The sequence below is a fragment of the Malus domestica genome, chromosome 02, assembly GCF_042453785.1.
Source record: "Malus domestica chromosome 02, GDT2T_hap1".
NCBI lineage: Eukaryota > Viridiplantae > Streptophyta > Magnoliopsida > Rosales > Rosaceae > Malus > Malus domestica.
The window spans coordinates 14,010,088-14,030,404 of record NC_091662.1 but is presented as its reverse complement, the minus strand read 5'-3'; the positions used below and the strand labels follow the sequence as shown (position 1 = coordinate 14,030,404).

The window sequence follows — 20,317 nt, the reverse complement described above, 5'->3', positions numbered from 1 at the left end:
CTCTAAAAACACTTGAAGTGCTCTATACAAGAAACACCAGTTATGTGCTTCTTTCAGGAAGCACTTTGAGCATTTTTCCAAGATTTACTAGCATTTTTACTAAGGACTGTATACAAACGTGCTTTAAATTTTTTTTTTTAAATGTGCTTTTCCAAAAGCCGCTTCTATTATTTCCTAAATTTTTATGCCAAGAATAGTAAGAAGAATGCATATGATTGTCAAAAAGCAACTTTTAACACTTCAATAAGTAGTCTTAAACAACCCTTAATTGAACTAGAAGTATAACCTTCCTTGAACATTTTAAACCCACCTTGAATCGTCGTCACCCAAGCACCATCAAACATTTTGATATGTTATCATCCCAGAGCAGTCACACTGCTCATATAGAGAATAATACATCGGCAAAGTCTATCAAAATTCGCATAATCATTCTAAAAGGTCACATACTCACAGTTGTGACTTATGACTCAAGAAATCTTCTCATAATTCTTAATTTTAGCCTTTGAAGGGCCACCTTTGATTCGCCAGAATAATGCCATGACTATATTATTCTAATTCGATGTCGTGTTTGTTTCATAGTATGCACCAGATAGTTGGTCTAATTTAAAATAAAACACAAAAGTTCTTATTTTACGTTTAACATGTCGAGGTGGGTGCTATTAAATGGTAACAAGGTGTTAATTTAGAAATACATCTCTTTTTAATGTTGAAAGCGATTCCAAGTTTGAATCTCTCTACCCACTAATGAGAAAAGGCACAATATATATATCAAGTGAAAACATAACTGTAGACCATAGTAAATTGTACAAATAGTGCCATTTGATTCCTAGCCGTATATGTCACCATATATATATATATATATATGGAAGTGGTCCTTAATTTGGATCAGTTGACGGAAAAAAAGCATAAATAAGAAGAGAGGAATAAAATAGGAGAAATTAAAAGCTACATTGCTACGACCCAATAAGAACTCAAGTACTGGAAATTATCTAGTTGCTGCTAATTAGCGGGTGGAAAAAGTCTAGTATTATTTGAACTCCTATAAACCATTGTAAAGATGGCTTTTATAAGCTCGTTTCAACTCGTTATATTAAAGTGATGATTAAGTGTAAGTAATAGGTTGAGGGAGCGAATAAGAGGAGCTAGAGTATGGCTGAAGAAGGAGTTTAGTTGAAGACGATGAAACTATGGTGGTTCAAACCAATTACCTAGTTTTGGAATTACAAAATAATAGTTACCTAGTTTTCTCTAAAATAAATAACACATTATATTCAAGTTATACTGAAAGCAAAAGCAAACGATTTTTCATTCTTACGTGATTAATTAGACATGACACAAAATGTGCCCTTCTAATCCTAACATTTGAAGGGGACTAGAACTACAAATTAATAACAGTGAATTTTGAGAAATCCAATCCAATTCTAATTGCCAAAAAGTCCTGAAAGTGATATATCTCCACCATTAAGTCATTACATATATCTCCACCATCACTGCCACCCAACAAGATCAGTGGCGACTCAAATATCCACCAGCTCCGCCACCGCCATATCTGCCACTGCCACTAAACATGTGAGCTCATTTAAGATAGTAGACCAGCTTGCTTCCTTTCCTCCGATCCAAATTTATCCACAAACCAAAGTATTATCTGACAGGAGCCATACAATATATACACCTCGAATTAGAGCTATAAATTTATTAAAACTCTGCTTTGTCTTCATCTATCATACTCCAATGAGAATATTGATACTTGATAGAATGTGAAGAAAATGACAATACGTGCACTGATATTATTTTGTTCGTAAATTTACCCTATGGAGTATGAAAGTGACAATTTGCCTGCATATATATCTTGATGCTAATTTGCTTAAAGCATGTGCTTCAACAGGAAGCAGCTGAAGCAATATTGGGAAGCTCAGTGCAAATGGGTAACAAAGGCAGGGTTAGGGTTAGGGTTAGGGTTAGGGTTAGGATTTAGAGGAACATATATATATAGCAGTGCAAATGGGTACCAAAGGCAGGGTTAGGGTTAGGGTTAGGTTTTAGAGGAACATATACATATATATACATATATCTTCTGCCAAAGAATTCACCCATGGAATGCTAATACTATTTAATAAAATATTTCTCTTTAAGTTTACAATTCTAGGCCATTAATTAACCTGTACCCATAAAACACAAGCCATTATAACATAACCAGACATATATTGATACATAGATATATATAATTGGTATAAAGGTTGAAGATGATCCGATAAGCTTTCTCTAAGCTCAATATTCAACTGGAAGGAAGATCTAAACCACATATATGAGATCAGATAAGTTAGCTAGAATAGTGTGTTTCGAATGTACCAAAGTTTAAATTCCTCTTCTTATAGTTTAAATGAATTTGATGTAAGTGCCCTATCAGTCCAGCACCAAAGATATATACGAACAGATTCTAATAATTAGTAGGGTCTTTTCCTCGTACGATCCCCCCAATTCATGATTGAAATTTAAAATGGTACATTCATATATACACATTTTTCTCTTCACATCAAAGATAAAGAGTAGCTGGAGTCCTTATCTTGAAATCAAGTTTTCTTTGTTTTTCTCCCTCCTTGCGTGAAGAGCTGGGATTACTAGCTAGAGTACCCTTTGGGTATGCGAAGGTTGTATACAGGTATGCATGGGAAGTCTCAGTTAAAAGGGTGCTGGGTTCAGATTAGGGCTCTTTTTTATGAAATTAGGGTTCCATCATAAAATCAATTAGTTATATAGAGAGTAGTCAAAGGCCATATATGTCCTTAGCTAGCTAGCCTTATTCCTCACCGATGTGGGACAAACTATCCACACATATTCAACTCTCTCAAAACTTCCCCGTACGTGTGGCCAATTTTGAAGCATGCACATAGAAGTAGGTTTAGTTTCTTTATTAGAAGGATAAGCACAGTTATTGCTCTTTGTCCCAACATTCCGCCGGGGTAGGCTACTAACTTGCTCGTTAGAAGTAGGTGATACGTGAGCACATGTGACCCATAATAAAATTGAGGTTCACCATAAAGTCAATTGACTAGCTCAAGACCATATAAGTTCTTAGCTAGCCTTGTTCCTCACCGGTATGGGACAAAATGTCCACACATATTCAACTCTCAACACTTTGAGTGTAGGAAACTTGATGCTTGACTTCAATTGAGGTTGTGCCTCTTTTAATCAAGAACAATTTACATGCACCGTAATATTCCAATTAAATAATTCATTGTCATGTGTAATGCATTAATGAATCGTAACGCTTCACGATGGTTAACACGCTAAGTCTTTCTTCTTGCAATCACCATAGTTAAAATCCTAATTAATTACATCTACATAAACATAACTTACTAATTTATCATTTTTACCTTCACTAAAAAAAAATCTCACAATTGTCTACTTTAGTTTAATCTATTATCTATCTTTAGAACATGTATATCAATTGGTAGAGTAGATATAAAATACAAGTAATCGATATGCACAAATGGATTTGTGAAGGTGCAAATAAACCGCACGCACTAAATGCCCAATCTCGGTCCAAATCAAATTTATCAAAACTAACATGACGACAAATTTACTTATTATGAATGAGAATTCAAGGTATCTTTATCTTTTTATTTTAAAATTTTATTATTTTAAGAGGAAGGAGAGGGTTCGAAATTATTACAATAATTTAGGAAATGGAGAGTTTCGAACCTGGAACTCATATGTGGAAACCCAACACCATATTCATTAAGACATTGGACTACATGCTTTTGTAGTGCAACTTCTGGACAACTCACGAGAACTCCAATAGCAAGCTATTGTAATGTGCTCTTCCCCTAAATTAAAAAATTAATTTAATATTATGTGAACCATTAGTCCACATATCAAATATTAAACTGATAAAAACAGATACTACACTTGATCTAAGCCAAAAAGCCAAAAAAGGTATATGTATCCTTATCATTTTTAATATATCTTTCGTTTGTGTTCATTTACCAAAATTAAAAAAAGGTATCCATGCCAAGGAGGTCCATATATGATTCTCCCATGCATAAACAGTTAGATATGAGTTCCACATTATCTCATATCATTTCCGTCCCAAAAATGTAATTAAACATCCCAATGTTCACCTTTTTTAAAAGCGTGAATTTAGCTTAGATCAACTTATCTTGACTGAACAAGTCAAGATTGGGCCAGCAAAATTGGTCTTAAATGTAAAAGTACCATAATTTGAAATTGCTCACAAAATTTATGACTTGAGCACTAAAGTCTAAGTGTCGAGGGTTAGATAGACATCAATTTCTTCATTCAATATACGCTCAATTTAGTAACCATCCAACTTAATTTTGTCTTACAACCAGGTGATTTTTTTTTTTTTTGAATAAACAGTATTATCTACGCTAAGAAGGAGATGATGGGCTTAGCGTCGCAATGTGCTAAAAATAATGTGGTTCAAATGTATCTTTGACGATAATCAAACCTAAGACATTTAATTTACAAGTGAAAAAGAATATTATTAAACCATTGTACTAAGTGGCACAATTGAGATGATCGTAAGCTCGACTCTTTTTGTTCATGGATCTCAATCTTAAGCTCGACATGGTTTAATCATTGAGTTTAATGTTTTGCTTGAACTTTTAGGTTTTCCACAGTAGGTTGGAAAATTCTGTGATTCTAATAATTTAGGAATCAAATTCCTACAATGGATTGAAAAATCTAAGTATTGGAAGAGTGATTCTTATTTTTTAATTCAATATATTAAAATCATGTATGTGATTCCTATACAATATATGACAAAAAAAAGAAGATAAATAACTAATTATATAATATAAGAAAAAGAAAAAACTGACGAATCCCACATTTAATTATATTTATCTTCTTTCGGCGAAAAACCCTAGTTCACACCGGAAAAACCCTCCTTTCGAGGGACTATCGAGAGATTAAATTTGGGAGGGCGGACAATCTATCTCCCACTTGAATACCTAGAAGTAGCAGGGACAGATGTACCAAAGTCACTGGTGTGCTGACACCGGATGAGTAATGGAAGCAAGCTTTGTACAGCTAGAACTAGCTCAGTCATAAACGTGGCATACATGCCCAACTCTAAAACCCTTTGCCATCCCAATTAATGATGTGTACGCCACAAAGTTTTCTCAATGGAACCAGGATTTTTTCCTGAGCATTTTTCTAGGGATCCTAGATATTCTTTAATCTTGTTCGTTCATTTTATATCGTGCAATCAGTTTTTGTTAGGTACTATTCATATTTGAATTTTAAAATTTAAAATTTAAATGATTTCTGACCGCACGATACACAATGAACGGACATGATTGCGGGATCCCTAAGATCCCTAGGGAATGCTTAGGAGAGAATCCTGGTTCTTCTCAATGTGTCCAGAACATCAGAAAGAACATTATATATTATTATACAATTGGAGATTTTTTTTTGAAGTGTTTCTTTAAGTATATAATAACACGTGATGTTTTAATATATGTTTCAGACAACTAAAAATCTCTCTGCAAAATAAGCACAGGTCATAAAATGGGGGTAAGGCTAGCCGACATTCACCTCTCCCAAACCCTGCGTAAAGCGAGAGCCTTGTGCACTGGGTACGATCTTTTTATTGTATAAGCTTGGTAATGTAAAGTGAATTTTAAGTTTATTTCACTCTCTTTTTCATGCACACCCTTTTCATTTGGGCTTATGTTTATTTCAAGGGAAATTTGACATATTACCAATTATAAATTTTTATTGGATGAACTTATTCTAAAAAATAGAAAAAAGTTAATGTAAAGTGAATTTAAAGTTTTAAAAAGTAAAGTGGCAAGTTTCGAGTTTGAAGAAGTAAAGTGAGATCATGGGATCAAAATCGAGTACTAAGGAATGAAATGGCGATTCCTAAGTTTCAAGGGGTAAAATAAGATAAAAATCGAGTTCAAGGAATTAAAGTGGTGACTTTTGAGTTTTAAGGAATAAAGTGAGCTTGAAATCGAGTTTCAGAAAACGTAGCTAAAAATAAGCCTTTCATTTATGATCTTTGATTCAAGCAAAGAGCTACATATACATTTGGAGGTTGTTATGATCTTCCAATCTCCACGATTTACCGTTAGTATGGCATTTCGATTTCTACACAATATCATGTAGAAAACAAAATTTACCCTTAACAATGCGTTAGTAGATTAGATCAGTACCACTTTACAGTGTAAGTAGTACTCAAGTACATTACTTACAAAATTTTGAACTTTCATGTGAATATACTAGAAAATGGTTATAAATGTGTGATTAATAATAAGAAACTTTAACGAAAAGCACCCAGTACTGTTCACTTTAACGAAAAACCATATTTTTACACTAAAAAGTCAATCCTGGTACTATTCACTTTACCCTTTATTTTGTCCTTATCATTAAAACTCAAAGTTTTCAAACCATTTTCATTAGTTTTCCTTTAATATTATCCCTCTTCTCAGTTTCTTTAAGTCAACTTAGACACTGTTTGAATTGACTTAAGTATAGGAAGATTAAAAGACAAATAGAATAAGATATGCAAAAAGAAAAAATGATATGGATAAATAAATTTGCAATATAATTGATACTTTTGTTTAGAGAATTAATTAGCGTCATTGAGTTTTTCAGAATGTCAACAATGACTTTTAAAATATTTTATTATCCTTAGTTTTGGTACAAGTCACCAATTATGTAATTATATTAAAGTTTTATAACCAAAATAGTCTCTGAGATTTGCATAACACATCATTTTGGTTCCTCTTTAGTTCCTGAGATTAAAAATCAATAGAAATTGTCTCTGAGATTGTCCACCATCTATTATTTTGGTAACTCTATTAAAAACTATGTTAAGTATCCCAGAGCTCTTAGCCGAAAGTTTGGCCAATTTTCAAAACTTCGTAACTCAATCGTTTCTTAACCAAATTCGACCCATAATATATCAAAATGAATACAGGAAAGTATAGAACAAGATTAAACCTATTTGGAAGCCCAATAGTAGTTGTAGGCGTCTACCTTTCTTCTGGGTTTTGGATCTATTTTTTATAACCCCCAGCCTTCCTGCCTAAGCATTAGAAAAATAGCCTGAAAGGTAACTGGTCCGGGAGAAAACTGGAAAACTCCTCGGAAACTGGGTAAACTTTAAACGTTTCTAACTTCTTCAATACTCAACGAAATCGAGTGATTCAAAAATGAAAATCATATTTCTCGATAAGATGAAGAGAATGTTACATTTGTTACATTTCTTGATGGCTAACTCTTCGCAGTTTGGCCAAAAAACGGCTCGAAAGTGGTTGTCTTGGTCTCGAGTTAGCAACCATTGGGCTTCCAAATAGGTATAATCTTGTTCTACACTCTCCTATCTTCATTTTGATATATTATGGGTCGCATTTGGTTAAGAAACGATTGAGTTACGAAGCTTTGAAAATTGCCCAAACTTTAGGCCAAAAGCTCCAGGACACCTAACGGAGTTTTTAACGGAATGATCAAAATAATGGATGGTGGACAATCTCATAGACCATTTCTATTGATTTTCAATCTCAGGGACTAAAGTGATGTGTTATGCAAATCTCATAGATCATTTTGGCTAAAAATCCTTATATTAATTTTGTACATATAACTTATTCATACACTTATTTTTACTTTTTATATACTCTCGTTATTTTCGCTTGTTGTCATTTTTCAATTTATTCGATTCGACAAGCAAAAATTAAGAAGTCTGAGAAGTAAAAATAAATTTATGGATAACACCACATATAACCTTAACATGCTTGGGAGTTTTAACGAAACACACCTGAAACGGTTGACTTTTAACAAAAATGATATTTTTCATTTAAAAAGTTACTTATAATCCTATTTACTTACAATAGTTTTTTGTTCTTTTGATTAAAACTTAAAGTTTTCAAGTTATTTTTATTAGTTTTTCCGATGCTTTTAGGCAGGAGGGCTGGGTTATAAAAAACAGATCCAAAACCCAGAAGCAAGGCAGACGCCTACAGCTACAAGGCCGAAGAAGAAAAATGCTATGCCTCTCACAAAGGAGGCAAGGACGGACTCATGACCTAGCAGATCATAGCCCAGCCAACCCACAACCCCTCCTCATATTTCACCACCTACACCGTGAAAAATGAAGAGCATGGCAAGCTCAGCTCCTCAGCGAGGTATAGCCGCCATCGTGGGCGTCGGGCCGAAGCTGGGCCGCTCCATAGCCCGCAAGTTCGTCCACGAAGGCTATACCGTCGCTATTCTCGCCCGCGATCTCGGGAGGCTCTCGAAATTCGCAGACGAAATCGCGAGGGAAGAGAAGGCCCAGGTTTTTGCCATTAGGATAGACTGCTCCGAGTCTAGAAGCGTGAGGGAGGCATTTGAAGGGGTTTTGTCTTTGGGTTTTGTGGAGGTGCTGGTCTACAATGCGTACCAGCAGCCGCCCAATTGGCACCCCACCAACTTCACTGACATCCGCCTCGACTCGTTTGAGAAGTCCCTTGCCGTTTCTTCCGTCGGAGCCTTTCACTGCGCTCAACAGGTAAGACCGAGGAACTCTAATCAATGGTTCAGATTCACAGTCAGGACAATATAATTTTACAGTTTGAAAAATAGATAGCTAGATTCATAGTTTACAATACAAATATATGCACCTAAATATAGTTAAGAACAAGTTAAGTTCAGATCAACAGTTTAATAATATATATTGTACGGACCACGGATACATGCTACTTACTGTGTTCGTAGTACATAAAATTATAGTATGTTAAACATGGTATTAGTTCGAGGTAAGAACAAGTTTAATTAGTGGTTCAGATTAACAATTTGATAATATATTTTGCATAGCAATAAGCGTCTTAATGCGTGTTTGATGTACTTCAAATTTATATTAATGTTAAATATGGTATTAATTTAAGGTGCTTCCGGGAATGGTGGAAAGAGGAAGGGGAACAATTTTGTTTACGGGGTGTTCCGGTTCACTCAAGGGCATTGCTGGCCGTTCTGAACTCTGTAAGTACAAGTTCTAGTTTTGACATTGATTTTCTAGGTATATTTATTACTGCACCGTCTTAAGGTGAAAAGAGTTTTTTGCGTGACGGTAACACTCATGTGACATTATGACCAGGTTGCGGAAAATTCGCATTGAGAGCGTTATCACAATGTTTGTCAATGGAGTTTCAACCGCAGGGGATACACATAGCTCACGTGATCATTGACGGTGTGATTGGCCCACCTCGAGAGGGCCAATCATCATCGAGTGCTTCACAGAGGACGACGACGTTAGGTACAACGCGGTTAGGGGTTGACGTGATAATGGATCCCGACGCGGTGGCTCAAACCTACTGGCAGTTGCACGTCCAAGACCGGAGTGCTTGGACCCAAGAAATCGACCTCCGTCCATCTAACCCCCCCAAATTCTGTTAGCCAATTAATGTCAATTATTAAAGGGGTCTACATAATCATGTGATCATAATTACTTAATCATGATTATGTTATAATTCTTCTTATTTCCTCAGCCTACTCTAAGAAGAAAGAGTTATGAAGCCAGTTTCCAGGAGCCACTTGACCTAGCAAGTAGCAAGGGACATGCTGGAGAGGGAGGTCCTAATCTATCTTCCAAGTGGCCCGGAAACTGTAGGGTCCAGCTTAAAGATGAGAGTGGGGTCCTTCAAGTTTCTCTACCGTTCCTCCCCTCTCCTTTCATAACCAAACCCTAAATCCAGTATAAGAAAAGCGTGAATAAGACTATTTTCTGAGCCCGTGGTGTTTGGAATTGAATTGCTTTCGTTGTGTACAGAGTGTGATAATTTTGTAATAATTACATTTGTGTTAATGTGATTTATGAGATTATACGTCTGTGATTTTCATTCTGTTACTGAAAAATGATTGAGGAGACCCCGATCATGTTCCTATATTTCTAGTGTTGTTCCTTATCAATTCCCACACCTAAGCACAAAATAAGGAAGTGTAAAGGAGGCTACTTTCTTAGGTGATGTTTGGTGTTTATGATTGAATTGGTTGCATTTTGTATAGAAAGTTATCCTTTTCTTTTTTTGTTCGTAATGGACTGCAATGATCATTCTCTAAATATCAATTCTTGGATTAGTCAAAATCGAATGCAGACAAGACATCTAATCCAACATCAAATACAAACAAGATATCGATTGCAAAGAGGAGGAGGAGGAGGAGGAGGAGGAGGGGGCCTCTTTGATGTATCCGTGGAAGGAATTCTCCACGATATTCGCACATATTGGCCTCTCAATCCAGTTATATTTTGAAAAAAAAATTAAGAGCATTTCCAAGAACCTTACTTTTATGAGGAGTGCTAAGGGAATTCTCTAAAGAGTGAGACAATTAGAGTTTAAAACATTGAAAGACATTATAAAACATAAAAATTTTGATCTCTCTAGTTTGTTAAACATAAAAAATTAATAATTAGATAGAGAATTTAAACATTATTTGTTAAAATAAAGAGTGTTGTTGGAAATACTAAGTTAAATTGGATAGCTAAAATAGTTTTTAGACACTATTAACTAGCAAAACTAACAAAATTTAAAGTAATTGCTGACGATGCTCTAAGATTTGTAAATTGATCATTTTAGTTAATTTTCTTATTATTTGGAGTTGATGTAACCAACGGTGTAGCTCACTGCCTTGCCCGTCTCGGTCATTCTCTTGGCCATTGTGTAATCATAGATTTACCTTTTGAGGATACCTTATCGCCTTAGTTGGCTCTTCGTACTTTGATCCATTGTAACAACTTTGATCCGAATCCACAATCGTTTCTTTAAAAAAGAAAATGTCTGGGTAGTGCTATTCACACATCTATTTTTACTTCTCACACACTCATTTTAATTTTCAGTCGTCGAATATAATGAATTAAAAAAAATCAATGATCAAAAGTTAACCAAAATGTATGACAGATAAAAACGAGCATGTGAATAACATCATCTTTAATGTAATTGAAGAGAGTAGATATGTGTGATTGTCATTCTATAATTGAAAGGACGGTTTTATTTTTGGTACAAATGAAATGATGTTTACGATTGAAAGATTGAAAGATTGAAAGTGAATCTGTTGTCGGCTTGATGCAGAATTTTGCATTTTGTATGTGCGGCAAGGATATGAAGGATCCAGTTGGAAAGGCTCGGAATTGGAAAAGGTTGGGGGAGTGGCGTACTAGGCTAGGGACACTGGTTCCATGGACAATATTACGACTTCGTGTCCCAACTAAGGACACACATATTCATGGATTTCCTTTTCCCTAAAGTTTCTGAAATACTACTTGACAAAAAAAAAATTAATAAGTATCTGAATCTATATATTTTGAACCGTACCACCGGATTTGATGGGGTGAAATACATTATTGAAAATAAAAGATGTTAAATACAAGAGCCTAAGAGGTAAATAAATAAAGGGTAAATAGCCAAAATGGTCATTAAGATTTGCATAATTTAACACTTTGGTCCCTAACATTTCAAATCAATCAAAGTGGTCGCTGAAATTGTCTACCATCCATCATTTTGGTCATTCCGTTAAAAACTCCGTTAAGTGTCCCCGAACTTTTGGCTCGAAAGTGACTGTCCATGACCACTTTCGAGCCGTTTTTCGGCCAAACCACGGCGATTTAGCCATAAAAAAGATACAGTTATCTTCGTCTCGTTGAGAAGTATCATTTTAGTTTTTGAATCACTTGATTTCGTTTAGTATTGAAGAAGTTATGAACGTTTAAAGTTTACTCAGGGTCCCAAAGTTTTTCAGTTTTCCCTCGAACCAGTCAACTTTGAGGCTATTTTCCGGCTATCTCCGGCAACCATTGGGCTTCCAAATAAGTGTAATCTTATTTTACACTTTTCTATCTTCATTTTTATATATTATGAGTCGAATTTGGTTAAGAAACAATTGAGTTACGAAGCTTTGAAAATTGCCCAAACTTCAGGCCAAGAGATATGGGACACTTAACGGAGTTTTTAATGGAAAGACCAAAATGATGGATGATGGACAATCTCAGGGACCACTTTGATTGATTTGAAATATTAGGGACCAAAGTGATGGATAAGTTATGCAAATCTCAAGGATCATTTTGGCTATTTAGCCAAAAATATATTTTTTAGCTAAAATGGTACATGAAATTATATAACTTTTCATTTTGGTTCTTAAGATTTGAAATCAATAGAAATGGTTTCTGATTTTGTCTATTATCCATAATTTTTGTCATTCCGTGAAAAATCTCCTTTAAATAAGACCAAAATGATAAAAATACCTTAAAATTTTGTCAAATCATTTTAGCTCATTGTTTATTAATTTGAGGGTACTTTTGTTGTTTTCGTTATGCTTAACATAGATTTTTCATGAAATGACAAAAATGATTGATGGTGGACAAACTTGAGGACTTCATCTATCGATTTTAAATCTCAGGAACCAAAGATAGAAGTTAGGTCAATCTCATAAACTATTTTGGCTAAAATGCCAAATGAATATTGGAAGTGGAGGAGTAACCAAATTTGGCCTAACCGCCGCTCTTGTCAACTGAACACAATCTCTTTGAGTGAGATTTTTTCTCTCCTACTGAGAGTCTTTCTCACCTTCTGGTGAGAGTCTTCAAAAATCAAGAAAATCTGGTGGCGCCGACCCTAGCAGCGACTGGGGTCGGTCGCTGTTTCCTATTTTCTCTATTTATCTCATCTGCTCTTTGTTTCTACTACTCTACCCCCCTACTTTTAACCCAGATCTATTATATCCCTCTTGCCCAGTTGGTGTCCCTCTTCTTAGTTCATCATTATTCCGGTTTTCAACCATGAATATCGTGGAGATCGTGTGTAAAGCTCCGGCATTTTCACTGGCTCGGGTGTTTCCAATACCACCACCTTTTCCTGATTAATTACCTTTACCAACAATGTTGTTCGTGGGCTTCCACGGACTTCATCCTAATAGCTGGCTTTCGTTGTGCTGTTGTTGGCTATCCATTTTTATGGCTGTGCTCGTGAAGCAGATCAGGGTTGGATGCTGCATTTGAAGAGGAGATACTCGGTTGTGGATGAGGAATTGGACGGATCGAGGTTGTTGTAGCGGCAACGATTGTAGTGAATGCTTCTAGAGTTTGTAAATCCGTTTGTGTTTGGGCTGCAGCAGTTGGTTGGCCCTATTGTACTTTATTTTGTCTTGGCCCACTTTTTACTTGTCCATGTGTTAGCTTTGGGCCTTTAGTTGTATTTTTGTTTGCTTTTGGTTAGTAATAAAAGTAGCACTTTGCCCAAAAAAAAAAAAGGTACAATGTGAGTCAGTTGCAGTGGGTGGTGGTGGCGACATTGCATTGGAGATGTTAGTTGTAACGGGTGGCGACGACATTGTATGAGAGATCGGATCTTAAACTCTAGTCGACTAATCGATAATATGTGTTGAGAAACTTACACATGTCATTGGTTAATCCGAAAAAAATGTTACAATGATGATAAACACGTTTCATATCAGTCTTTCTCGTCAAGAAAAGAGAAAGAAAAAAAGTGCAAATGATACTGATTTCTGACTATTGATGCACATAAAGCTCCTATAACATACTTTGTCATATTTGGCCATACACGTTGTGTCACATCCCAGTCTCGAGCTCCATCACAACTTGGGCTCGACTTCACCGTAGCACGATATTGTCCGCTTAGGTCTCAAACCACGCCCTCACGGTTTTGTTTCTGTGAATTCACACGAGAACTTCCCAGTGGGTCACCCATCATGGGATTGCTCTCATGCGAACTCGCTTAACTTCGAAGTTCCGATGGAACCCGAAACTAGTGAGCTCTCAAAAGGCCTCGTGTTATAGGATGTGGGCATGTACATATAAGGCATATCACTCCTTCCAGGTTGGTCGATGTGGGATGTTACAATACACCCCTTTTAGGGGTCCAACATCCTCGTCGGCACATTCGCACCACATGGTAGAGTGGCTTTGATATCATTCTATCACATCACAGTCTCGACTCCACTATAGTACAATATTGTCTGCTTTGGGCCCTGGCCATGTCTTATGATTTTGTTTCTGGGAACTTAGACGAGAACTTCCCAGTAGGTCACCCATCCTAAGATTGCTCTTGCCTGAACTCGCTTAACTTTGAAGTTCCGATGGAATTCGAAGCCAGTGAGTTCCCAAAAAGCCTCGTGCTATAGAAGGTGGGCATGTACATATAAGGCATATCACCCCCTCTCGGTTAGTCGATATGGGATGTTATATGTTGAACCACCCCACCTCTCCCGTATACAAGTGAACATGAATTATGTTACGAGCAATTTGATTCTAATTACTAATGCACTCAGCGCCTGCAATACATTTACATTCATGATTCGTAACTACTGATGCATGTGAAGTATGCAATACATTAACTATCATAATTCATCCATGGGTTGTTACTCATATTATTAGAAGATAGTAAGATCAACAAAAACATATAATTCTTAGAATAGCCGTCATTTAGGGGGACCCACGAGCAATTAAAGTTAGAAACATTAAAACATTTCAATTTTATACATTTCCTTATCATTTTATTTCAATTTCGTACATTCGTTAGAAAATCTGTAAAGTGATGACGAAACAAATATGGGATCCACATTTGTGTTGTCGTGGCTGCCAAATTTGTGCCACGTGGCAAAAAAAAGTTTCTTTGCATTTAAAAAATAATAATTTAATCAGAATATTAAATACTAAAATAATTAATTAAAGAAAAGTTATATATATATATATATACCCTAAAAAAGCCCATTTCTGGGACGAAGGTGAAGGCAAGACAAAGCCCATCACCTCCTCCTCTCCTCCAGCTGCAACATCTCTCCCTCCAGTAACCTGCTCGTACGCCGCCACTTGTCTCACCCCTTCCGACGTCCAAAACTCCTGCTCTATCAACAACTCCAACGTCCTCGCCGACTCCATCATTGAGATCCTCGACACCTGGCTCAATACCCCCATCAAATTTCATGTCCGACCTTCGATTCCAAACTTTGGCCGCCTGAAATCGAGTCCCTCCGCGACAACTCGATCCAATACCCAAAATTGGGGCTAATAAAATTTTGGGGATTAGGGTTGGGTGCAGGTTGATCTGGGGAGAGTAATGGGAGGGGAGGTGAAAAGAGTGGAGGAGAAGGAGAAGGTTGGTTGGGGAGGTGAAGAGGGATGAGTGCGTCTCTGGGGAAAAAGAAAGGAGGGGAGGTGAAGAAAGTGGAGGAGAGAGAGGTGGGTTGGGGAGGTGAAGAGGGAGGAGTGGGCTGGGGAAGACATGGGTTTTAGGTTTTTTTTTTTTTTTTTTTTTAACTTTTCTTTAATTAATTATTATTTTAGTATTTAATATTCTGATTAAATTATTATTTTTTAAATGCAAATATTTTTTTTTTCCACATGGCACAAATTTAACAAACACGTCAGGACAAATATGGATCTCATATTTGTCATATCATCACTTAACGGTTTACTTAACAAATTTTTTAACGGATGTATAAAATTGAAATAAAATGATAAATAAATGTATAAAATTGAAATGTTTTAAAAATGTTGTATGAGATTGCAATTGACCCCAAACCTGAAAGGGTAAAATATAATTTAACCATTCTTTATTGTCATTAATTCATCACATGACAAACATTATTTGGACAAAAATTTCACTTTTTGAACAAAAAACAAATATCTATTGAACAAGTATGCCAATAAGATGTTGCATTGGTTACAAAACAATTTATTCCCTGACGCAACTCTCACAAGGGGCGAGACCTGCATGTGGATTCCATACCCACGGTCAACATTCAAAGGTCCCGCCCCTATGTGAGGTTGCCACATACGGCAGCTCCCCTTATGAAGTTCTCTTTGGGAGAGTGGTTGGGGGGTGGGGGGTGGGGGGGGGGGGGGGGTGTTGTTGAAAGAGACCTAACTACCTTTGGAAAGCATCAGGCATTTATATTGGAGCCACCAGGAATGCGAGGCTTAATTATACCAAAGCTACGATTCTCAACTTACACCCATCACCAATTGCCATAGAAAAGAAAGAAAACTGATACAGTCGCCACCTTGTAAAGTCCACATACCGCCACTCTAGTGATCTTTAGTTTCGTGCACCTCATCTCATGGTTGCACCGGGCATGCCTTCACAGTCAAAACCCTCCTCTCGTCTCACTGTCGTCGCCTGCTATTTCATATTCAGTGAAAGATGAAAATCTGGCAGTGTAATACAATGCTTTATTGATGCTTCTCTAGCAACAGGCAAAATAGCAACTTAGCAACTACAATTGTAAAGACTACTACTTTCAATCTACCAATAGTAACTCGCACAATTATAATGAAGAAAAATTTTGTTCAACCGCGAAGCTAAATCAACGTATAAGGAAACACTCGTAAACTTCAACTCCTTACGCTCACACAGCAATCCCAGATTTTATCATGCCATGGTTCACTCTACAAACATTAGAATGTTGATTTTAAGGAACCTGCAACATGAAGGAAACATAAAACTGAGGAATATCTGAGTCAAGTGTATGGAATACAAGAGGCCTGTACTGACAAGATATAATTCGGAACTGAAAAGAAAAGGAGAACAAAAGAGAACCCTTTCTTCTTTTTTTCTTAAAACGTTAACAAGGAAAGGTTTTGGAGTTTGAGTGTGGTGGCGAAGGCAGTACTTTTGGTTCAAGTTAAAAATGAGCGCAGATAGGTAGTAGGTACATACATTCAGGGCACACATGAAACATACATCAATGAAATAACAGTCTAACAGTTGTTTATATGAAAACAATTATAGGTTGAAGCTTGGGAAACAATCCCGACATGTAAAATAGTGATACATAATTATTGTATCCACACAAGGATGCAATTGTAGTTTCAACTTGCAGAGTTATCATGAACAGATCATCATCAAAAGGAAAAGGAGGTACCGAATGAAACGCTGCGAGTTGAAACTAATTCCAACAGTTGAGAATGTAATAGGTGCATAAATCATCTGTGCCCTGTCCTGTAGTAACCCGAGGAGAAGGAGTCAGCATACAGAGCTTCAGTAATAACATCCTATTGTAGACTAGAGCAAACCCTGTACCTCCATTCCCCATATGTCTCAGCTCCTGAAATATACGGCTGAAATGGCCTGCCGACATTCACGCCAGATAAGTGATTCCGATTCGGGATATTGTGTCCAGGATCTATGTAACCATGGTGGCTACAATTGCTGTTATTGAGCCTATGAAATTGTGAGTCAGGTACAATAAATGTATCAAAATTAGTTGTCACAGGATATCTCAACATGGTTGAAGTGGAGCCCATGACATGACCGAAAGACTGGAAAGGTGCACTCCTGTGTTGAAATTCCAGTTGAGATTGGTGAGGAATGCGAGGGACAGACTGAGAATGAAGAGCGGGGACTCTATCAATATTTGGGCGTGCTGATTTCTGATGCCTCCTAAAAGGTTGAGAGGCTTTACTCCTCATCTGTTTTGATGGTAGGGCTGCTTGATGTTGAGAGAAACTATTATGCTTTGTAGATCCACGGGATGTCCGTCTTTGGAGTCTATCAAAATGCTTCCCCTTTTCTGATTCATTATTCTTTCTAATTTGATTTGGTCTGGTAGAATGCGATTGTTTCCGACGCTTCCCACCTGATCATATAAGACATAATCATGACATAAAAACCCCCATCTAAAACAAAGAAATACATAAACAATCGTTCACAGCTGGAGCAGGAGAAAGATTGATGATGTAAAAGAAGTAACATGCAAGTAAACTTCCTCATTTTCTTCCTAATACCTCCATTTTCAGTCCATTTCCTTGATTTTTTAATCGCTCTAACATGCCTTGCTGCTTCACCTCGTCGGTGCTTCTCAGCAAGCACTTTTGATCTTTCAGCTTCATTACTCCAACGCTAAACGGTGGTCAAGAAAACATGCAAGCAACCAATACCTTAATACTTTAATGCTAAAAGAATAAATAAAAGACACAATATTCACAGCTACCTGTCTAAATGTTCTCAATTTGTAGAGATTACGACCCTTCACAAGCAAAGGAAATAGTGGACACAGCTTCTTTATTCCCCTGCTCCATATCACTTCAACCTTGCACATCAGGAACAGTGGTTGGTTAAAAGAGTCACAAACAACTACACAGTACACTACGAGTCTACGATACAAAACAACAGGTTACTTAAACGCAAATCTTCATTTCTTATTGACCCTACTCTCTTAACTTTTATATATGAACCTAGAATATTGCCAACTTCCAACATGTATACCCAAAATAAACTTAAATTTACAGCCAGAAGACAACCTTCAGCCTCAAGCCTCACCGTAAAAGTATGTTGCTGTTTGGCTGCACCATAGCTTTCTTTAACAACCCTGCCAGCAACAGTTCTCTTCCCTAGAACCCTTCCATGCCTTGTCACTTTGTCAAACCTGTTTGAAATCAAATGCTTGAATTACACTACCAAAATAATTGAAGAACGAGCATCACATGACAAAACTATGAGATTAAAAGAACCGGAATAAGTGGATACTTCTCATAAACTTTCTGGGTGAAGAGCACAACATCTCCCTTACAGACATCACCTGCAATGAACTGCAAAATTTCAGCAAAAAATGGTGCATAGATGGAGGACTAATGATACAAATTACGAAAGTAAAGAAACATATTAACCTGTACAATTAATTACGAAGGATGATCTCGGATACAGTGCTTCCCCATTTCCATCCTTCAACCTAAAATGATAAGAAGCAATCATTCAATAACAAAATCAATATGGAATCAGTACCATTCCTACTCCAATTCCCGATCGTTTAGCAAAATAACTTCCGATTACAGATTAGCAAACATGCCATGAAAGTAACAAAGAGTTGAATAATGACTCGAAACTCGAAAGAACTCACCTCCAATGCTCTTCAATTCTCTGAATACAAACCGCTTTGGTTCCGGAGATTCTGAGGCCGTGCCTCCGCAAATACGCCTTGCACTCTTTGAGATTTAAAGAAACCAAATCAATCCCTTCTGCCAAACACAATAATTCAAACCAAATTTATCACACGCAATGCGTTAATCAGGGTTTAGGGTTCTTAATCAACATTCAATCAAACAAACTAAACTCAGATACTCAATTTATGAAATCAAAATCAAACATTTCGAACATCGGCAGCTGAAAAAAAGCATCGAGACAGAGAAACGCTTGTGGAAATAGAAAATTCGAAAAATTTCTCAACGAAAAACGAACCTTGGAGAGAGCGGATTACGCTGTTGCAGAGAGCCTCGTCATCGCCCTCCTCAATTTTCTCATCGCCGTCGTCGTCGTCGTCGTCGTCGTCCTCATCATCATAATCGCCGTCATCACCGTCACCGTCTTCATCGTCGTCCTCATCATCATAATCGCCGTCGTCACCGTCACCGCCTTCATCGTCGTCATCTTCTTCTTCTCCAAAGTCGCCGTCTTCCTTTCCGTCGTCGTCTTCTTCTTCGGAAGACGAAGAGATACAAATAAAAGCGCGCTTACCTTCCCTCCCTGCCATTTCCATTCAACTCAAAAACTAACAAATATTTCAAACACCGTTTCAGAAATTCAGATACCAATTTATTTATTTATTTATCTTTATTTTTAGGGAGGGATAAAATGGGAAATTTAATAATAACTGCTGGGGGCCCATAGGAAGCGCCTTGCTACAGTAACCACAAATACCGTTACTTTTAACTTAAGCCGCTCAACGGGTTGTGGGCCTTGCAGCCCAATACTCTGAATTTTAGCGGGAAGCTCCTTAAGCACAAGCACTTTTCTAGTCAAATATTTCTTTTTCTTTTTGTTCTTTTAAGAAAGTTAAAAGTGGGTTTCACCAAAAAAAAAAAAAAAAAAAAGAAAGTTGAAAATTGGAAGCTCTCTGTGCCTTCTTCGAGTTGTTTATGGTTGGAACTTTGGTGATCCAGAGCTAAATCATAATCGAGTATGTTTATATTAGAGAAATGCTAAGTATAACTATCTATATAATTGGTTAACAGCCGTTGATGCATGCAACATGAATCTTGCACTACAACACATTAGAAATTGACCATCACCCGCACATGCATAGCTGATTGTCACCACTTAGTCCATCTTATTGATGTTAGTCTTGTTTGAAAGTGCTATTAGAATGATTTAAAACGCTTCCAAATCACCAAACTCTTCTAATCATGTTTGACAAAAAAAAAAAATTAGAAAGTGCTTTTTGAAGGAAGCACTTCAAATGCTATATGGGAAGCACTTGAATGCTTATTAAAATTTTCAATCTGCTTCTAATAAAAACACTTTTACTAAAAGTGCTTTTGTCATTTCAAACATAAATACTTTTTTGAAGAAGCAGTTTCAAACGAGCC

General features: G+C 36.7%; 2 protein-coding genes and 1 non-coding gene across 8 annotated transcripts; 1 reads left to right on the top strand and 2 right to left on the bottom strand.

Annotated features, from left to right (window-relative positions):
* Positions 1-3,741: 3,741 nt before the first annotated feature.
* On the bottom strand, positions 3,742-3,940 carry LOC114823795 (U2 spliceosomal RNA). The gene has a single exon (XR_003771742.1). It is a non-coding gene; the product is annotated as a U2 spliceosomal RNA (small nuclear RNA).
* Positions 3,941-7,932: 3,992 nt separating this feature from the next.
* Positions 7,933-9,834, top strand: LOC139187449 (uncharacterized). Its single transcript, XM_070815776.1, has 3 exons — positions 7,933-8,518; positions 8,895-8,988; positions 9,104-9,834. The coding sequence occupies exons 1-3, from the start codon at positions 8,120-8,122 to the stop codon at positions 9,400-9,402; spliced, it is 792 nt and encodes a 263-aa protein (XP_070671877.1). The 5' UTR covers positions 7,933-8,119; the 3' UTR covers positions 9,403-9,834.
* Positions 9,835-15,552: 5,718 nt separating this feature from the next.
* On the bottom strand, positions 15,553-20,016 carry LOC114820677 (zinc finger CCCH domain-containing protein 62-like). Of its 6 annotated transcripts, none has more exons than XR_003768118.2 (10): positions 19,191-20,016; positions 18,853-18,970; positions 18,623-18,684; positions 18,483-18,534; positions 18,276-18,381; positions 17,947-18,045; positions 17,741-17,855; positions 17,037-17,592; positions 16,879-16,955; positions 15,553-16,133 (listed from the first exon to the last, which is right to left on the bottom strand). XR_003768118.2 is itself a non-coding variant. In XM_029091834.2 (9 exons), exons 1-9 carry the CDS (start codon positions 19,486-19,488, stop codon positions 16,940-16,942), a joined length of 1,422 nt encoding a protein of 473 aa, XP_028947667.1. In that variant the 5' UTR covers positions 19,489-20,016; the 3' UTR covers positions 16,708-16,939. The 6 variants fall into 6 exon arrangements, 1 of the variants encoding a protein (XP_028947667.1); XR_003768119.2 differs by having other exon boundaries at positions 15,883-16,434; XR_003768121.2 differs by having other exon boundaries at positions 15,883-16,136.
* Positions 20,017-20,317: the final 301 nt, after the last annotated feature.